At 35.6% G+C, this 22,237-nt stretch overlaps 1 protein-coding gene across 1 annotated transcript; it reads right to left on the bottom strand.

Annotated features, from left to right (window-relative positions):
* Nucleotides 1-2,025: 2,025 nt before the first annotated feature.
* Nucleotides 2,026-21,412, bottom strand: GCG (glucagon). Its single transcript, XM_082056539.1, has 9 exons — nucleotides 18,717-21,412; nucleotides 14,016-14,503; nucleotides 13,711-13,826; nucleotides 8,925-9,025; nucleotides 8,371-8,532; nucleotides 7,502-7,555; nucleotides 5,807-5,944; nucleotides 3,498-3,641; nucleotides 2,026-2,456 (listed from the first exon to the last, which is right to left on the bottom strand). The coding sequence occupies exons 3-9, from the start codon at nucleotides 13,741-13,743 to the stop codon at nucleotides 2,432-2,434; spliced, it is 657 nt and encodes a 218-aa protein (XP_081912665.1). The 5' UTR covers nucleotides 13,744-13,826; nucleotides 14,016-14,503; nucleotides 18,717-21,412; the 3' UTR covers nucleotides 2,026-2,431.
* Between the last annotated feature and the right edge of the window lie 825 nt (nucleotides 21,413-22,237).

Genomic DNA, 22,237 nt, shown 5'->3' with positions numbered 1-22,237 from the left:
CAGCTCTTCTGCCCTCTCTCAGCCTGCACACATGGGAGGCTATTGTCTAGTATAGACACTTTTTGAAGAAGTGACTGCTAGGTATTTCTCCCTACGTTTGTACCGTTCACTGAATTTCATTTAGCATGTATAAGAAATATCTAGCACATACCTCATTTTTTTATCCCCTATGGACTTACTCTGTGATTTCAGTATATAGAAGTCCTAGTCCTGTTGAGCTAAAACGTGTTTGGAACTTCTGGAACACATTCAACTTGATCTCACTTCTGAAGAAAGGGTGTCTTTTGATTCATGCTCTAGAATGGGACTTAGAATATTAGAGGTTGAATATTTTTGCTGTGTTCAGGCAAGGTGCATGACTTCGAGAAAATAATTTATAATCCTCTGTTCCTAAAAGCATGTATTTTGTAAAAATGTGGGAAACCAGTATTTTCATAGCTGACAAAGCCCTCATCAGGAGGTGCTCAAATACACTGGTGACAGGCATCACAGAAAAATGGATTTGTAACTCAGGAATCCTATCCTTTAGAGCACTAAATATCCTGGACATAGTGGAATAAAACATTTTAAAGACAATTGCTCTATGTATAGACATAGAATAGTTAACTGTTTGCACCATTTCAGCCTGGACTATATGTATCCAACTATGTATAATGAATATTTTTCAGTTCCAGAAGCACTTGGAGCCAAACCACAGTGTACAAGTGGGATTAAATAAACAAGAAACATGTATATTCTTCTCCCTTTTTTAATCTCCAGTGGTATTTTGGATGCTATGTTGAAGGGTTTTTGTGGGTTTTTTTTGGTGTGTTTTTTGTTTTGATTTGCTCTTTTTTTGGGGGGGGGGGAGGGGGTGCGGGGCAGCAGGTTTGTTTGGGTTTTCTTTTAGTGAAAGGTTCTACTGAGTTTTAGTTGTTTAAAGTTGAGATGTTAGAACAGCTTTCTGTTGCTTTCGAGAAGCTGTTCTAGATGTAAAGTTGGGTACGAACAGTCCTGATCTGAAATTACAGAATATTTGTTCCTGTAGCACTTTGGAACAAAAATCTAATCTTATTTTTCTAGAAATTCTAGACTGTCAGTGGAAGTTTCAGGTGCATTTAAAAAACAAATGAGGCACAAAGCAATACTAGTTATTCCTAGCAAAAGTTATAGGTGCCAATTCTGATTCAACAACGCTCATGCTTCACATCAACTTCTACCAGATACATACTGAGGCCACTGCCTTTCTCTTAAACCTGTCATACTGCTATTACAGCACAGGGAGAAAAGTGGTTTGGGTAGTCATGAGATGTAAGAGGTGCATAACAGCACCTGTAGCTATTTGAGAGTTGAAGCTACTGCTGTACCTGTAAAACCATGCCCTCGCCAGCTGAGAGTATAATAGTTTTGATTGCTAGAAACACTGAGATCTGCAAGCAAGATTTTCTGTCACCATAATGGAGAAGGCACAGGTTACTAAAATGACAGTTGTGCTTGTAAGGTACAGTACAATGCTGGTAAATGCAAGAGATGGTGGACAAAGTGGTTCTTGGAGCAAGAAGCAGGAAAAGAATACAACACAGAGTGACCCCAGGGCCATTTGAGTTGGCTTTACGTGGCAGTCTTATAAAATTTGAAGAAATTGTGTGTCAGTTTCCACTGCTAATGGAGTATATTGCACTTAATATTTTTCAAAGCTGTCTTTTTGCTTTTCCTGAGACACTAGAATTTATGCTAATGAAGAATACTTGTCTGTTCAGTCTTGTCTCCCCCTCTAGCTTCATCCTGCATGCTATCTTTTTCAACTAAAGATAATTCAAAGTTCACATGGATATTTTCTGAGAAGAATATTGGAGAAAATGCATCAAAATGTGGAATTTGTTTTATCATTGTGAACAAACCACTTCCAAGATCTCAGTAACACTAAAATGTTAGAATAAAAGGAAATGGAGTGCAAAGAGGCACAAGGGATATACACATGAAAAGTCAACAGAAAAGAAGCTTGAAAAAATTTATTTAAGGCTATTATTTAATATCCTTACAGCTTAGCCTTTTTATAACAAAGGTTTTAAGAGGGATATTCACTTCTCAGGCATTTGTAACCGCTAGCAATTGGTGATTGAATCCTTTATGTGTAGAAGTCAACTTTTTAGAAAAATAATTTTATCATTAAATATAAATGGACTTACTTCAGTCCTAATAAATGGAAAATATGAAGATATGGAACTTTCATAGTCTTAAAGCTGTTAAGATAACTATCCCTTAGACAATAGGTTTTCCATATATAAACCTTTGGCGACGCTAAACTATAATACAATTATTTCCTGGCATGCAAGGTGACATAGCTTTTTTACACCCAATATGAATGACAGAATACAAATTTCAGAATCTCTTAGTAACTGGCAGTTGATGCAATGAAGATCTTCATTTATTCCAGTTTTATTCTGCGTTTTTACTGATATCCTCCCAAAAGGTCCCTGGGGAAAAAAAAAAAAAAGCGGCAGCAATCAGGACATATTATAAATCTCCAAAGATTTATGAGTATGTGTGGAACATATTTTTTCAGTTTAAGAACTTCCAGATGTTAGTTCTACAGACCCCTCAATGCCTCTCGCTAATAACAATTGACAACAGTAATTCCTAAAGGAAAAGCTTTTTAATAGTTTCTAATAGATTATTTCCCTATATTGTTTGTTTCAATGTGGAACTGCAAACAAACACAAAAATATTAAAATCTTAATAAAAACTCTATTTTAACTATAGCTTCTAGGGTTTTTTTGAGATGATATTGATTGTTTCAGATTTCAAAGATCAACTGGTTATTTTCAGTGCTTGAGTAGTCTGAAGACTAAAATTAATTTTTACAGAGTGGACATCAAATATTTTCAAAAATCTGCCCACTCACATGTGCCTTGAGTTGGCATTTCTGTATTTTTGAAATGCTTTGTCAATGTTAACAACTAATTATTAACTATTAACCTGTTCACAGAGCTCAGATGGAAAATGTTGCTTTTCTAATAGAATTTGCCTATGTACAGGCAAACAAAAGCAGGGTTCTTTAATAGTTACCTATCAGGAATGCACATTATACTACCCTATTCCCTAATGACAAGCCACAATTTAAGGCAGTGTTTTATATCATGGTCTTTAAAGAATAATCAATTTGATGTAATTTTACGAATAAATATTTCTGATTTTATAATGCCTATGCAAAGGAGAGTCTTAGTTTCCTATTTAACTTGAGAGGAGTTTTGCCAATTAATGTTACCAGAAGTAAGGTCATATTAAATTATTGAAAAATATTACGTAGGTTCACCACTGATGCAAAACACAAATTATATTTGGGATGAGTTCTGTTTAGTGTCTTGTCCTTGTTCATCACTGTCTGTAACAAAGTTTGTAACACAGTTGCAGATATGTCAATAGTTAAGAGAAAAATTAGCAGTATTTTCCCTATGTGTGATGAATATATTTAAAATACCAGTATATTAAGAATAACACAATCAAAATTCAGGCACCTTTGGGTAACTTTTGTGTTAATCAGCCATTTTAGGAACTCTTTGGTAGCCATGTCATCAAGGACTTTGTTGATATCACTCGTGAAAGTGCCATCTGCATGTCTTCGGCCCATTTCTTCAGCCACAAGAGCTTCTTCTGGGAAACTTCAGAGGGAAGAAATTATCAAACAATTTTCAGGTCAAAATAAACAAACCATTTAAAAGGTCCTCGTTACACAGCACGTTTCCTGTGATTTTAAGGAGTTAAAGGTTGAGCCCAATGTTATGGCTCAGTGTAGCACAGTGTATATCAGAACATCTTTTGAGGCATTATTTGCATGACAGAATAAACCGTGGAAGTCTCCCTGTACCAGATGATGACTGTTCCTTCAGGTGAGTCTAAATTTCTCTCCAGCATTTTCAAAAAAGCCATACATGCAAAAACATCTCAGTCTGCAATGTCTATGCCAAGGAGACTAGGCATCAATAAAACTCACAGGAGACTTACTAAGAATCATTATTTAAGAAATATCACTACTAAAACATTATAGTCAAATTTTCATACTTTTTTCTGTTTTAATTGGACTTAAGTCCTAGCTATATACTTATAATTATATTGCATAAGTATCTAGATATCAAGAGCAGCACCTTATTGGGGATGTAAAATAACTCAGTTAGAACAATTTGCTTGTTTGCTGTACAATAGCTTTTTATATTTGGAATCAGATCCTGATTCTTGCTCTATCCTTTTTTGACCACTGGAAAACTTACACCAAGAGCCTGATTTAGAAAACGTTCCTCCCTTGTTTCATCTCATCAACTATAGGAAGATTTCAGTGGGTTCCAGTAAGGTGGGCTGGTGCTGAAGCACACCGTCCTCTGGGATCAATGACAGGCAGACCATTTTTTTCATGCAATAATTTCAGGGAAGGCACTATACAAATTTGACCACAAATAATACTAAATATTAGAAACAGAAGAGTACTCTACATTTGATTGTCTATCTAGGTTTCTAAGCTCAGTCAATAACAGCTAGGTTGTATTTCTCTCTTACAGATACTAAAATACCCTGTTTCTACTCATGAAAATAAAACATGACAGAAAAACAATGGAAAATCTGAACATCACTGTGAAGTGCCACCAGCCTTTCCTTTCTGTATAGAGCTGACCTTGTTTATTTAACTTGTGGTTTTTTGTTTGTTTGTTTGTTTGTTTTTTCAGGAAATCATCATTATTTACAAAATTTACTTTACCTATTTAGTCTTCCTTGACTACAACACACAATCTTGTCTTACAGATTATATTTTATTATTATATTATTTATTATTTTTATATAGTGAGAGAAGCTTACATTTTACTTTACAGCTGGTAGAATATATAATCAGAAGATGGACTTAAATCCCTGCCCCGAAGAGCTTACATTCTAAAGGCACAAATACGTACAGAACAGTCAACAGGTGGGGAATGGCACGTGCATTGTGCAGCTCCTAACTATGGAGAGTTGGAAATACAATGAGATAGAAGGTGCCTGCAGGAGATTGAAGGTAAGGCCATTCTAAGTGTAAGACTATAATGAAAAGAGATATAAAGTCATGAGCGAATAGATGAAGTGAGAAAGCTTAAGAAGTCTGCAATGAATATGTAGAGAGCAAGGTAATAATGAAAGAAATTAGGGACATAGGTGGTCAAAACTGTGGAGCACGACATCCAGGAAACTGTGAACCATAGCAAAAGCAGTAATGGTGTCTTTAGAAGGAAAATAAGTCATAGTTGTAGGAAATGATAGTTATTTTGGCAGCAGCAACTTGGAGGGAGTTTGTAGAGCATGAGAAGAGGAAAAAAAAAGATCAGTTACTGCTGGGAATGATCACCAGTGCATGGTGATCACCAGCTGATGACACTGGTAAAAATTTAATCTTGGAAATATTAAAGAGGAAAAGATTGACTGCGAAAGAGAAAAAAAGAGAAAGTATTTTAAGATGACAATGGTTTGAATCATCTTGATTATAGTTAAGGAGACCATCAGCAATGACATATGAAGGGGGAAAAGTAGTAGTTAGAGGAAGGTCTGGTTTAGTTTTAAATATCTTGACCTTAAATATAACTTGACCTTTTAGAGTGTAACAGCATCCTGAACAGGCTTGTTTTAATCTGTGTTTGAACTTAATAGTTTAAAGTGGCAGTCTAATAGCCACAGAATATCTTCTAGTACAAAATAAAAACATGAAGTACAGCAAGGATGATCAAAAATATATCAAGGTTTCATCAGACTTGATTTCTAACCCCAAAAGCAAGGCAAAATTTAATAATAGGAATGGATGGATTCTTACTCTCTTCTTCCTCGTCCATTCACTAACCAAGCAATGAACTCTTTGGCAGCTTGGCCTTCCAAATAAGAGGTGATATCACTGGTGTAGGTGCCTTCGGCATGTCTCTCGAATTCAGTATGACGCTTGGAGATCGCATTGCTGAAAGAAGGGCCATATTATAGGAGCAGACTGCATAAGGACATATTTTTTTTCCTAACCTTTATTGGTTTATATTTCTCACCCACCAGACTAGGGGAAGTTTTTTTTCCTTCTCAAATTATTCTTGATTTTTTTTTTTTCTTGATATCTTCCAGTTCTAAAGGCATTGTCTGTGCTATGCAATACAGTTTTGTGCACAGATGCCTGAACTAGTTCTGAAAAAGTCAAATCAGGTGCTGAAATCAAATATAGCTGCACTGGAATGGTCTTCTGCTAGATTAATTAGCTATGAGCAACAAACTGTATTGTATTTTACAGACATACTTTTTGTTACCTTTTGTGTTAACCTAGAATTTTCCATTAAGCCACTCCTCCTGCCTTCATCTTCATTATTTCTTAGCCAAACTGTTCAGACTCAATTACTTTCAAATTTACATCTCAAATTGTTTTGTGAATACTCCTTTAATTGCCATTCTGACCAAGTGATAATCTTGAAAACTATTTCAAGCCTGATCACCTGCAGCTTAATAGAGAAATACAACTGCTTACTCTCTTCCTACACATCACTGTGCTTCTTTCTCTGATATAGCACAAAATTATGACACGCTGGCCCTTAGGAAGGCAAGGTGCACTGAGAAGTAGCCGTATTATGGAACATTTTCCATGAATAAGTTCTCTAGCATTTTTATTTCAGAATTCACTAATTTCCACACATTTTTTAGGGCTTCTAGCTCTTTCTATTGTTTTTTATATCCTTGGGATTTCACCATTCCTCCTAATTTAGTACCATCTGCACATTTCATCAGCATGCTAACTAGAGTTGTTTGGAACATTTTTAATGAAATGTTAATTTTGTTGAGATATGCTGCTTCATTGAAGCTGAAACATTATTACAGATTTGTTACTGATATTGACAATGTTTTGAACAAAAGGATCTTTGTGATCTGGGCTATCCTCTTTGGAACGTCTGACAAAAGGAAGAATTAATATAGCTATTTACTGGATTTTTGTTATTTTTGTTTTAGTTGTTTCAAATCTCTAACCCTCCCAACCCTCTCCCAAAAACTGTGTCAAGAAACAAAACTGGCCTCCAGCAGGTCTTATGTTCTTTCCTGTAATGAGTGGTTTATGTAACATGGGACTGAGTTCTTAGGGCTGAGCATTGTATCGTGTTTTATTAGGTCTCTGCAAATCGGTGCCTGACCATTTTCCTTTTGTTAGTCTTCCCACTGATTTTCTTAACAGATTTTTGATTTTTTTTTTCAGCCTTTTTCTATACGAAATTTTTCTTCCTGTCTTATTCTGTAACTCTCCCTTATTATTTGAAATGTGCTTTCCTGAAATCTGTGCCATTGCACGTCACTATAGAACACAGGTGCAGGAATAAATAACATGGAGATATTTTCTATTTCCTTGTGAAAAGCAGGCGTGAGATAATTTCTTTTGATAAGTATTTCTTGGATTATTGTAACATTGTAAAAACTACTACTTCTTTCTTGTTGAACAGAAAATGAGCTCAAACTGTTTTTGAAAAACAAGTTGTAGTAACTAGAGTACCTTGAGAGCTGGTCTGGGAATTTGTCCTTTTCTTTGTCCTCCTGTCCTTGTTGGCTGTAGTGGAATTCCATAATCATTAGATCATTATTACCAGTACATTGCAGAGCATGCGTGAACTGATAAGATTTTATTGGTTATTATTTAAATATTATGATAAGCAACTATGACTAATAGACAAATATTATAAACAATTTCAGGTTTATGAATTTAAATTAATACAATATCTAGAAATTGTTTCAAGACTCCCACAGGTATTTAAAAGCATTAATATCATTGATTTTTTGATTCTGTAGACACATTGCTAGAACACAGAGCATAGACTTACACTCCTTTATGTTATTCTTGTTCTCAGCTTGTGTTTAATCAAATTATATTTTCAAAAAAACATGCCAACGCGTGCCTTAACAGTATACTTATGATACTGGTAGAATATCCAGTGGTCAACAAAAGTTAAACATTAGCTCCCTTTTCACAAATGAAACTTCAGGATTAGAGTATTCATAGATAAAAAAGTTTTCTTGTGGCTCAGACATTTACACTATATTTCCATATCTTATTCCCATTGAACATAATTCATTCACTGAAACAATCTGGCCCAAAGAGGCTGAGATTGTCTTTTTAGGTGGCATATCAGGTAATGTACTGATACTACACTTGATTTATGCAAATATTTTTTATTTATTTTTCTTATATTCCCTATTTCTAATAACATATTAACATTATATATACATTTTCCTTAAGAACTTTACTTATTTGAGGATGATATACATGGTCTGTGATGGCAAGCTGGAATCAAGAATCTGAATTCAGGTATATTTTTGCTTGTTTCTGTATATGGAGATCTATAGCAATGTGACCAAGATGCTTACCCATTTCTTTTAGTGCTCATTAACCATTGCACAAAGTCCTGAGCTCGTCTAGTGTCCAAGTACTTGCTGTAGTCACTAGTGAATGTGCCTTGTGAGTGACGTTTCACTTCATTCAGCTGTCTAGACTCATCTAATGGTTCAGACTGGGAAGCTTTGAATGATCTGTGAAAAGTTTAGAACTCGTTAATTGGCAATGGTTATAGTACATTCTACAGGTGCATTGACTTTTCTTTAAAAACCCACTATTTGATACTCTCAGAAACAAAAAGCAAGTGGCACATTGATCACTAGCTGGTTAGTGAATAAATCAACATAGCAGATTGGATACGGCACAAGGTCTTCTTGGATAACTAGGGCAGCTATTGTTTGTATTTCCAAAAACTTTCATGCTATACTTTGCAATACAAGAAACTTTCGCCAATTCCAATGGTAGATTAAGTACCATGTAACAGTATTTTAAAAAATACATTTAAGTCACAGTATGTTTTACTTCAAACTATAAGAAAAAAATGTTCAGGTCAAGTGTTTCTAGAAGTTTGATCTAAAGAATTTACCTTGTTTTCTCTTCTGTATCCTGAAGAGGATTTTGCGAGCTGCCATGAGCTATCATTAAAAGGAGCCCAGCAACAAAATAAACACTTTTCATTTTCATTTCCTGTCAAAACAGAAATAAGGCAACAAAGAAAAATGTAATCATCTTATGTCTTACATCCAATAGAGACACCCTTAATAGTGATCTAAACTTGAAGATATTGAGACCTCATGAGGATGTGGTCCATGTCCAGTGGATGGAAACTGTAGTGCCTTTGGTAGGCATTAAAAAGTCGTAGTCCCTGTTCTTGTCTTTAGGTTCTAGCCTCTGTTCTAGAATGCAAAGTGAGCTGAGAGCACCTGCATCTTCACTTTCTTTTGTAATACGAGGATAAAGGTTTATATCTACTTTGCTCTGTGTTCTGCTGATGGAAACCATTAGATATGTTTCTATAATACTGTTTTAATGCAAAACTAGGGTACTGGTGTGACTTTTATTTTTTTCCACCTCATTCACTAGAGTAAAAACAAAGCAAATCTTTGTCAAGAATACTGTCACATTAGCAGCTCTCCATTCTTTCCTTCTGGCTCTCCACCCTCCTTTTCAGATTTTTTTTTTTTTTTAAATACCAGATATTGCAGCAGTAGGCCTCTGGAGTTAATAATGACTTAATATATATGACTCCTTAGAAAAAAAAAACAAACACTGAAGCACACATTGGTTTGTGTTCCATTCATGACACAATATGTCAAATTTTGCTTGTGGCACTATAGACATAATACTTAATTTCAGCTTAAGGACTTCCATTATAGGGCTATATGTGATATATAAGATATGGGGTATATACTTCATATTAATGGTAATAAATGAAACCATAAGATACTGCCTCCCAGTTGTAATTCTTGCTGTTACAGGTAATTCTATTGGCTTCAACCATGTAACAGAAATGGCTACATTATTATATGTGTCTTCCTCACACACACTGTCATAACTTGAGCACTCTCACCAACGTTACTGTGAGATAATTCCCTGTAAACTAGAGTATTACAGTCTGTACAAATGCTTTGGTGATCCACAGCCAAGCTGTGATTCCCTTACTTGCATTAGTGAACTGGTTTACTTATGCAAGTAGTACAGTTATAACTTCTAGTGAATAGTCACCAATGGGAATAAGGCATTATCTAATCCCCTAATTCTATGTGCTACAATTTCCATTATTTAATGTAGTATTATTAGTCTGTTGACACATGATCCCCTAAAGGATAAACTATGTTGAAGAAAGAAATGCAATTCATTTTAAGCTCACAAAACCCTATGCAAAAGGGACTTTGAGCAGCTAGTGGCTAATATTCTCAAAAGTTATTTGCATAAACAGCAAATGAGAGGAAATCTACTTACAAAATCAACTAGTATTTATTCTTTATTTTAAATTATTAATATTTTGGATCACTTAATTTCATGGAATGAAAGTATAAAAAAAGAGAAAGAATTTAAGATTTGGATAAGTACTTGTGACTGTGACAAAGAAACGGAATAGGCCATTAGTTCAATAGCTAAATTCTCCTACATTGAATGATGGATAGTAAATGCTCATTCATTCTAACTTTAAAATCACTATGGATCACAATATTAATCTGCTGTAAAGCAACAGAAGTTGCAATGAGTTCGCATCAGCAAAATGTCACTGGAAAGAATTTCGTCATGTACTTGGACTGGCTTGTGTATTTGAAAGAGCCCTTCTGCCACCCATGACACGTTCCTATGGAAGTTTATGTTACAGTCTGAAAAACAAAGGGAAATAGGAAAGATGAGTGCACAGAAGTAAAGTGGTAGGTCGCAAAATAAGACTGAGCCAAAAAACACCCTCCCTGCTAAATGTAACGTGGACTGAACTCCTCCAGCTCCACTGCAGGAGTCATATATTGAAATTCAATGATTTAAAAAATAAGTCTGAGTGAAAATGTACCTATTCTTTATCATAATGCCTTGTCACAATAAGCTGAATTTAAATATACCATGGCCTGGTGGAAGCCATAAGAAAGTTAGGAAGGAATGATGTGTGGAGAAGGTGCAGATTACTCTGTGTTGAGATTTAGAGTTGGCTCTGTACTGAGCAGTGCAAATTGGGGGCTACTATATGAACATTTCTGAAAAAGTAAACTGCATCAAAAACCTTACTGCCACAGGAGTTCTACTCTGCTCCAGTGGTCTGCCCAACCTCAGAGCAGATTTTTAATGAAATCTACTTATTCCATCTATTATGAAATAACTTCTAGTTGGAGATACAAAGCCTGACTGTTGGCAGGTTAGGAAGAATGTATTGCTTCTGGTACATTGTAAGGCTTAATTTTTAAGAGAATCTTAATTATTAATATAAATATTTTACTAAAATACCTCAGTGTCAGTATCAAAATATTTAAGTAAATAAAAATCTTAATCAAATCTCAATCAAAACCAGGAAAATAAATTGATAAATATAAGATTTTTTTGTGGATTGTACTATTAAGCAACGGAGTTAATTTCCCTTTCCACCAGAAGACACTGCCAGTGTTGCTCACTTTTTCATCAGTGTGTACGCAGACACTTTTCTGCATTGTGTGATGCCCCGATATGTGAGACACATATCCAGCTATAGTACCAGAGTATACCATAATAGCCATGCAGTGAGTCCTATTATAACCATAACTAGAGAACTGAACTCCCTTTTCAATGTTTCATTTGGAGCTGTAATTTGGTGGTGCAACACTGACATCCAATGTTTATCCCAAGGAATGCATAATTTCACATTTCATAGGCTTCCAACAATGGAACAAAAGATCTGCCTGTTCTTCGGGAGAAAACTGCTGTGGTCACAAAAATGGTGTGGGTGCAATGTAGTGGCCCTCATGCTAGCTCATACAGCTGTAAATGCATTACCTTAGACACCAAATAAAATCGTTTTTTTGCACTACACATAAGTAAATTTGCCCTGGTTAATGGTATGCTAGCAGTTTTGTATCTACTTTTACTTAATCTGAAAAAAATAAGAAAAATATTTTACAGCTGCTTGTGGCTTTGTTAAACCATGATTCAGATTGGACATAAACCTAAGTCGCTCAGGTGGAATGAAAGAAATATTCTAGTCTTTAATGCAGCCTCCTTATAGTAATATCGGACACTAAAAGCTATTCTTCTATATAAAACTGATTAAAATAACCTCAAACCAACAAACAAACGAATTCAAAGCCCTCTGCAGTCAGCAAACAGATTTTCAGTCATTTCAATGTATCTTGGACCTTTTATGCCTCAGTCCTATAGAGCTTTCAGATGTGAACAGTCCCACTGGCTACTTTATGCCTTCAGAACAGGTTTAATGTTAAATACATGTTTAGCATATTTCTAAATTTTTCAGAATTAAAATCTGGGCAGATTACTAAAAAGAAAGATACAAAAATGCATTTTTTTAAAATTAATGCAATTTTAAACTAAGACAATCCTTATGAATAAATAAACATTTTCAAAAGCTTCTAAACCTCTGTCAGATAGGTTCTTTGAAAAAGCTAGAATCAGTTATATTTGTTCATCATTTAGTACTTGCTGTTGGTAATGCAAACCAGTAACAGCAGGTTTTGGCAAGTTAAAGAAGCTACGGTTTTTAAAGAAGAAATTATTCTATACTTGGGAACACAAACATGTTTTGTAGGAAAAACGAGATTATCAGAAAAATAATTTTTTTTTCCAGTTTATTCCTGCTAATCAATTAATTTCCTGATCAGAAGAACGGTTTTATTTTCTCTATGTTATTTAGGTCACCAATAGATACTGCTAAAACCCATACAATCTTATTGTCTTACACAGAATTTTTTTGTTCCTATGCATATTAGACTAATGGAAATGTTTTAATTTCTTTCTGATTGGAGATGAAAAAATTAACACATCTGAGTTTGAACCACTAGAAAGTGTGCAATGAATTTAACTCTCAAATCTTGATCAGAAACTTATTTTAATATTATTTCCTTGATCAACCTGATTTTGCTAGTTTTCCCAATATATTTTAGTGCAGATGTCTTTAGTGCCCTGTGTGCAATTTTAACTAGCTTAGGTTTTTTTTTTTGTTGTTGTTGTTTTTTTAAATAAGAGTATTTTGAGAGTCAGTTTTTTAATCTATTTCCAGTTTAAAAATACAAATTATGGAGTTACAGTAGTAAAAAAGGGAATATTTTAATATGAAAATATGAATGGATAAATTAGATTTCTATTGACATGAAACTGTTTGCAAATAGCAATTATTTCTAATTATATATATATATTTTTTTTTATTTTATTTATTTATTTATTTTTTTTTTTCTGGTAGATATGCTTTACATCTAATTTACCTGCCATGCTATAATGCCTGTGGAAAGTTCTGTAAAATATAATGGTTCTAGTCTATGGAAATCCATGTAGGATGGAAGACTAAATTAAAATTTTATACAATAATAAAAATAATTGTTGAAAGGCTTTAATTTTTACTTTTGTGCTATAAAATTTCTTTTTCAGATATTACAGTGATATGAAAATAATAGTTATTTGAGACAAACTAATGTAAAAGTAGGGCAGTGAGTGGTAATCTGTAGGGTGATGGAGTGACACTGCCTTGGACAGTTTTATATCAGCATCTATATAAACCCACTTAATTTTTTTACATTTTGCTACTTTAATCCCATTGATGCATATTTAGGCAGTATCTATAAGGAGTGAATATTTTTAAACTCATGTTCATTAAATATATCTAGAGAAGATACTAAAGGAGAAAAAAAAATATAAAAATCAATTATTATATATCTCACATTTAAACTCTTACTACAGTGCCGGTCTTTCATGTTCTCATGGTTGATGTTCCTTCTTTCAATTGCTCTGCAAGCCAAAGAGCTGATTTCCCTTTTTCAGATAATTCTCTGTTGAACTAATTCAATACATGAAAAGATTTAAATGATGATGTCATTAACTCCAAACACCAATGAGTAGAACAGCAGAAGAAAACACAGATTTGCTGAAAGATCTTACACCTCTTTTGCAATCTTTGGGCAGTACAGTTCAGATATGCACTCAGCTTTCTCAAACAAATTGTACTGGTAATTCATATAAATCTTACCTTTTTATACTTTGAAGTGATATGTAGCAGTTACAGAAAGAGCTGCCACTCTCTCTTCTGGAACTATGGCAAGCCTTGAGGATGCTGAGATCTGCCCAGCTGCCTCTTTTGCACAGACTTTTATATACAGTGTTCAGCTCTAGTAAGCATTACGGGAGTGCATCATTGCTGACAGTTTCCTTATTCAACTTAAAAAAAAAAAGAAGTCATCATATTTGCTATTCATTTCATTTGATAATTTTACAAGCAATTTCACACATTCATTCTGCTTACTTTATGACATCAGTGCTAACATGGATTTGCAGAAGGAGTGAGGTAGCAATGTCCAAAGAAGTAAATATCAAACAGAAGGGCATTAGGATGACAAACAGTGGGCTAAAGGTGCCTGGGATCAAGGCGGCAATTTCTCCAAATTCTGACTTGCCACATTTAACATTTAGTATTGAGCAAAATTGCGGTCCTGTTGACATCAATAGCATCAACTTCACCTACCAATTTAAAATCAAGGTTTATAAATTAATACACTGTTAACAATAACCAACACAACTCCCCCAAGACCCTTGAATGATTCTTCAAGTAATCTTGTGACAATATAATGAACATGAAGAGATGTGAAGTACTGCAGCAATGGCTACCCATTATGCAAAGACTAGCACTGGTCAAATGTGGTCAAACCTTTAGATGTAAAATGCCAACTTTGTAAATTCTGCTGTATGAAAATTCATACTCACTTGAGAACATCAATTATAAATTGCATTTCATACTGTGACTTACAGATTTATACAAGATAAGCCTATTGTTCACATGTCTGCATTCCCTACAAGGAAAAAAAAAACCCAACAAACCAAACCAGATTTGAGCTTTGTAGCTGTGTATGTTCAATGCAGCTATTGTCAAGGTCCTAAACCATTCAGTAATAGGGGCAATTTCATAGCTGTGTTTTGACAGGATTGCCAAAGACTATGTTCAGCCATCTGGTGACCATCTATGAAGCAACAAGTGCGATATGCCCCTTCAAGAAATTCCTGGAGAAGTTTTCCTTTACAGACTTTTTTCATACAGCATGATAATTCCTTGTAAAAGGCAAAAGGGCATCCAAAATAAAATATTATTATTTAGTATGTAAGGGGCCCGGCAGTCCAGGAGAAACATTACACGTGAAGGACTGCACCTTGACTTTCAGTTCTGCACAGTAGGGGAAAGGGTCTGGAATCACAGAGGACATTTCACTGAACATTACTGACAGCCTGTGCTCCAGTCTGGAGTGGCCCATGGTCTATTTTGTGGCACAACGCACACATATAACAGCAGCCCCTCTTATTTCCCCTAACACTGCTCCATGAAGACAGTAAAGAATCTTCCTCAGTGAGGTAATTCTCTGTTGGCTGACCACAGCCAGACTGGCAGAGCCCATGTGATACAATTGAGGCAGTGTATAAAATTAATAACTCTAGTGTCAGAGTGGCAAACCAAATTTAATGCATCCTTCCTACAGCTCTATGCCAAACACCCTGCTGTGATGCCACAGTATAGGGTTTAGTGAAACATTAAATCTCACTACACAGTCCACATAATCAATTTTAAATAATGTTTTTATTTCGTTAGTATAATTTTCCTCTGCTCTTGGATCCATTTACTGAGATTCATGGTCCATTTTTATAATTTCTAGCTACAATGCAACTATGTATTAATGCTGCTGCTGAAAACTTCAGAGCACAGCTTCTGTTCCTCTCATCATTGCCTTCTCTTTGAACTTTCAGTTATTTCTGAGAGCCTTGTTTTTCCTTTTTGTTACTCTGTTTTTTAATTATTACTTCTTTCCCTTTTGTTTACACATGTTTTTTTTCTCCATGTCCTCTTTCTTCCTGCTTCTAGTTGTATTTTTCACACCCATTCAAAGCAATGGATTCCTAGTCATTGATTAGTATGGGATATACAAACTTACATCCATATTTATCAAACTTGTCTTTTCCAACTTTTTTGTTTGAAACTACCAGAATTACCATGTCCATATACCAGCCTTTCCTAGGCAAAGAACTGTATAACATCTAAGACGTGGTGCCAAAGGAGCCAAAATAAGCCTGGAAACAACAGTATACACCAAATCTGCTTATTTTCATGAGATGCCAATTTCTCTCTCCTTGTCACCTTTATCTCAGAATTATTTTTAAATCTACTTTCTACTTAAACGTTATAAGCATCACATAGGGGATGCAAAATCACACTTGAAATGTAAGTCCAGCATCCAGAATGAGAAGGTACTGTCTCTCCCTGGAGGTGGTGGCTGCCCAGGCCTGCAGTATCCCGACAGGACAGCAGGTGGTGATCAAAGGGCCGTTCAGACTTTTTTTACACCAGAATGACACACGCACACTTGTTGAAATGGTTTGCTACAGATAATTATCTCACTGCATGTTGAGTTAAAGATACATAGCTTTCTAAACAGGCAATATGGAATGTAAGACAATATCATCTCCTCCAGGAAACAGGCAGTTCGTTTCTTTCTGTTTACTTTCTTTTGCCATATAAAGTTCCTTGTTTACAGTAGGATGATTTCAGAAAATACTATATGAGACAGAGCAGCTCAGTGCACCTGGTTGTGCAGGTTGTTACACAGACTATATCATCTAACAGGTCATCAAGCATCTAGAATGTGACCGATTGTTTTATTTCCAAGTGATATGCAGACAATAAAAATAGAGGAAAGAAGTGAACTGCCATCAACAACTGTGCAACCTTCAATTGCCATAGCTGAATCTATAGTGACAGATATTTCAGGACCACAGGAAACAAGAGTCACCAAAGAGAAGCAGAAAATTGTATGACTGTATGTACGAAATGTGCATATGTACTCAGTTTTTTTCCTCTGACATTGTAAAATACAATAGTTAGATGGCACCTTTTGGCAAAAGTCAAGGGCAACCTCACTCTCCTCTATATTATAGATCACATATGAGACTGTATTTCAACTGAGTCTGACTAGGAGGCAGAACCTGAAAGTGATCTGCCTTCAGGAAAGTTTCATCTTAATGTTTTTCATGGTTCACTTGGAGTCATTAAAAAATAGGAGTTCACTGTATTTGGAGTTGATAAAAGTTTCCTGCACCATCATTTCAGCACCGGGTAAAGGTTACTATTAAGGACAGTGTACTGCACTCGCTGGGCAAAAAATCTCTGGGGAAAGTACAGATGATGAGAAGCAGATTTCTTACCAGCTGCACACTGAACCTGATGCTCTAGCAGTGATAATTCCAGCTGGCATGGTTTTTTAGAAAAATAGGAGCCATGTATTTGTTATAACTGGCTAGCGTTCTCTAAATATCATAATTTTCTAGGATGTTTCAATTCTTTAACTGTTGGTACAAGAAAAAAAACCCAAACAAGTAAAGTTCTGAACACTTCAATGAATTAGGAAGTTGCTGACTTTTGAAAGTAAAAAAAGTAAAAAAAAAAAAAAACCCAAACCAACAAATGCTTTCAAAAAAAGTGAAACTCCCACATTTTTCTGTGTATTTCTTCATTACATATTTATTGTTATTATTTTCTTATATCCATTATGTTTCTAAAGAACGTGGGTGGGGTATGACTACAGGCCCACACCCTTTTGTCTCTTACATCGCACAGAAAGCATTCTTCTCTCCATAACCTCGTCAAGCATGAGTTCAGAGGCTTGGCTATGCAGCCCCTTTTGTTTTCCTATCCTTGCTACATGATAATCAGACAAAAAGCCCTGTACTTCTCTTCTGGGAATCAGTGCAACATACACAGGAAGGACATATGTGTAAACACATACATAAATGGATGTGCATACATGCATCATGTTACATACATACATGTGTCCTGGCTTTGTTAAAAACAAGTTCCTCTTTCAGTGAATTTTGCCTGTCAGCTAAAGCCTTCATATTAACTGCATTTTCCTGGAGAACCAGACACATGTTTTGGTAAACCTAGCAATGGAATGCAAACATATTGATAAGCATGGATGGACATCTCGTGAGAGGGGCGACGAGAAACAAGTGACCAAGAAACTGACCAACTGTGTATAACATTCCATTCACGTGAATACTTCATATAAAAGTGGGAGATCACGAGGATCTCGTCCCTTTTTCCTTATGGCTGACATTAGGAGAGGATCTTGCTACTCATCCCTGAGAACTGAGGCCTAGTGAGAGACTGAATCCAGCTCCACTTGGTTGCAGAGTCTAATCCAGGACTTTGGTGGCCGGCTCTGCAGTTGCTGAGACTTTCAAGATTGGTTTTGTATATTTTGTATTATTTTCTCTATTCTTATTAGTAGCATTAGTAAAACATCTTTAATTTTTCCAACTCTCTTCTCTCTGTCCTTCTTTCCCTCCCAATCGCCTGTCCTGAGTGGGAAGGGGGGAGAGGGAGGGGCAAAAAAGGGGAAGTGGGGGGGAGAGGAGGTTAACAATACATCTGCCAGGGTTTTATTGTCACCCCGCAATCTTAACCCTCGACAACATGTGTACATCTACACAAAACACACAAATGTGTGCATATGTATGTATAAAAGTCCATGGCTACACTTTGGAGAGCAAGAATGGCTTTCTGAAATGGTGGATTAGTTTAAGCCTTTTTATATCATGCAACTCCATGCTCACTGCCGTGGATGCCAATGGGTTTGTACCTCAGGAGAGAAGAGCTATTGTAAGTATGCTGTATCCCACACTGTCTACTCACATAAATTGGAATCGCTTCATTTGAAGTCAATGGAGCTGCATCAATTTGCGCAAGCAGAAGAGCTGTCCAAGTATGTACTAGTTACTTTACATTCTGAGAAGACAATGTTCATAATTGAAAGTAATACCAAATGCTCTTAGCAAATACTATGAATTATTCAGATTAAATATAGAGCCTTCAAATGACTCTATAAAATGTACTAAACAGCTGTGCCTTCTAATTGGGACTGACTGGCAAACTGGAAAGTATTGAATGTAGTCTGAATTTGACTTGATATCTGAGTAAAATGAGTATAACACTAACCATATTCTGGAGCCTGGTGGGGGCTATACATGATTTTCTAGTAATGCTGTTTTCTCTTTAGGCCTTTTCTTCTTTGCAGCTGCAGTAATTCTAAGTGAAGTAAAGTATGTAGCTACACATTTGAGGTATGAGGATTGCATGTTCATTCCTATGTACAGGTCACACATCATGAATGAGGCAGACAATGAAAATAGGTGTTGAAGAATGAATGGTTTGGAATGGAAACAGTGGTTTTCTACTATTTGTCTATACTTCAGTTTCTAGGATAAAGCAGTTTTTTGCTTTGCATCTTTAGCTTTATTTTGTAAAAGCTAAATGGGATTCATAGTAGAAACCAACTTGTAATCAGCTATATCTCTGGCTGTTTGATATACAGCCTTTCTAATTAATTTGGAACAAATATGTTCCATCTTCAGAGGCTTGTACACCTTGTTAAAATGACAAGTATTTGAAGACTAAGTTTCGTTGACTGAATTGGTATTTTTGGGTATCTGAAGTCTGAGATACTAATTCAAACATTTGAAAATGGGAAGCAAAGCTTTGAAGATATTCATTCATCAGCTTAGAAAAATCTCATCATAAAAGCTATCATTTCTTAGCACAGTCTATGCCTGCAGTACATATACTTTTTATTCATATATAATAGCTTCAGACTGATTCCTCAGGACAAGCCCTTTTATCTTGAACTGTGCTGAAGCTCTCTTGCAGAAGAGCCTACACTGTAGCCTAGCTTAAAAAGGAATGGGGCAAATAACTCTCCAGTGAATATCTGTGGTGATGCTTATAACATGGATTGTGACTATAGACAGCAATGCAGAATGGAAAAAGTTCTCTTTCTAGAGAAGATAAGGCTTAGGAAGATCTCATCACAGGATATAAATATTGGAAGGGATGGTGCAAAGAAGATGGAGCCAGGCACTTTGCAGTGGTGGCCAGTGACAGATCAAGAGGCAACAGGCACAAACTGAAACATTGAAGTTTCTGTCCAAAAATAAGGAAACACTTTTGTACTATTAGGTTGACCAAGCACTGGCAGGGGCGTCCCAGAGAGGTTGTGGAGTCTCCATCCTTTTGGACATTCAAAACTCATCTGGACACAGTCCTGGGCTAGCGGCTGCAGATGGTCCTGCTTGAACAGGGAGGTGGGACATGGCATCCAAAGTTCCCTTCCAACCACAGCCATTCTGTGATTCTATGATACTGTGACAGTGTGATGGTAGGTTTGAAGCGCTCTGCACCATTTCTAATGAATGACTGCAACATTACCTGTTATTAGCATAGGCCAGCTATTTGATGTTTTGTATGTTTTTAAGAGGCTTTTTTTGACATTCACAGCATCCTAGGACATTTTCCGCCAGGTCACCAAAATACATGATTGCTCAGTCCTAAAGTTTTCAGGTTAGACATTATTCCAGGAACTCAATGTAAATGTCACACTCTGCTAAAGACATATTCCTATTCTCTGGCAAGAATACTAAGGCAAATAAATTATCAACATGAAAAACAATGAAGCAAAACTGACAGCAGCATAATGCACTTATTTTTTCAGGTTTTATCCCCACAACTGCTTCCTACAAGCCAAGGTATATGGTGGACAGTTTGGAAGATGTGCCCTTTCATTGCCTTAGAAAAAAAACATAAAGGCAGATTAATAATGAAACAGCTAATGCATCCCTTTGGAAAGAGGTACCTTCTGTTATTTTACTTGATACATTTTCCTGAAATTTCCCTTATTCCAAATACTTCCAGAAGCTTCTGACTACAGACCTGTGGGCAGGGTGTGTAGAACACATTGCATCACTTTATTACTTATAGTATCCACAAAGGGCCAATTTAGCTGGCCAAATTTCCAGAGCTTCAAGGATTTTCAAAAGTCTAAATAAAAGTAAAGGTGCAGAAATTTAAAGATAACTTAATATATTGATATTTATATGAGATTGATACCATGCTTTTTAAAAAAAATTGCTCTAGGCTCCTATTGATATATTCAGGTATCTAAAGGTATCTATCCTAGCATCTGGTATAAGACCTTGATTTTCTCTCTTTCACCACAATTTTGCAATGGTTTCTGTGGTGTTGTATCAATATAAGAAATGGAGAGTTAAATCCCAGTAATGTCAATTGAATTGTATTCCTTATTTGTAAAATAACCACATTACTGAGACTACTGTTGTGTGCAGCAAATGCACATAGGACGATATAATCAAAATCTAATTAGCCCCACTTCGTGTTATATTTGCTTAATGTTAACTTTCTTAGAGCTATAATTTTTTCCTTTAACCATTATAGCAGTTGAATTTTAATTACATTACCAACAAAAAGCTCATTAACGTCACATAATTGGCAGCGTTTCCAAAAAAACCTGAACTAATTGAGTATTTTCTGAAGAGTTCCCATCAAAGTATAATTTAACCATTACAAACAGCTTGGCAACTACATTTACATAAAGATGTGCCTGAGGAATGTTCTCATGTGTGGAAAATCAGATTTGATATTGCCATTAACAAAATGAAGGAAGCTGTTACATAGCAAATCACTTCCACATTTTAATGATTTTGGCTAAACCCCATGTTTTTGTCAAGAGGGTCAAATGAAACCGTTCACTTTTCCACAAAGAAGCAGCAACTGATCTGAGAGTTTGGAAGCAGTTTGCTTTGCAGTAAGGCCATTCCACAGTCTTTTCCAGGTTATTTTGTATTGTAACCAGCTAATAGCAGGGATGGGATACTGTGTTAGATAGACCACAGTTCTTATGCAGTAGGCTAGCAGAATTTTTTAAACACATTACCAAGGAATAATTTAGTCCACAATGGATCTCTCACCAATTATCTTGTTCATATTCTTCTATTATGACAGGACAGATTTAATTTCTACTCGAATACAAGTATTCCAATCATGACTGGCCTCTTGCGTTTTTAAAAGACTCCCTAAAGTAGTTTCACTGGAAACAAAACATAGAAAGCCTGCACAATCCTTTGATCCTTTTCCTCCAGTCTGGGATGAATGACATTGAGATTAGTTTGAATGCTGAGGTAATGATTGGAGATTAAAAACATGCTAATATGGCTCATGTATTCTGAATACAAGGACAAAAACCACTGAGATAAAATAGCTATCATCAATGTCCTGCTTTCAAATTTAAACACTGACAGTTTTGCAGAATCAAGGTTTCAGAAAAGAGTTGAAAAAAATTTGAGAACAGCATTCAATATTCTGGA

This window comes from Streptopelia decaocto (genome assembly GCF_964273445.1).
Source record: "Streptopelia decaocto genome assembly, chromosome: 6".
In the NCBI taxonomy this organism is placed as follows: Eukaryota; Metazoa; Chordata; class Aves; order Columbiformes; family Columbidae; genus Streptopelia; species Streptopelia decaocto.
Note: the sequence above shows the minus strand (reverse complement) of the source record. Positions and strands in the feature narration are given on the sequence as shown.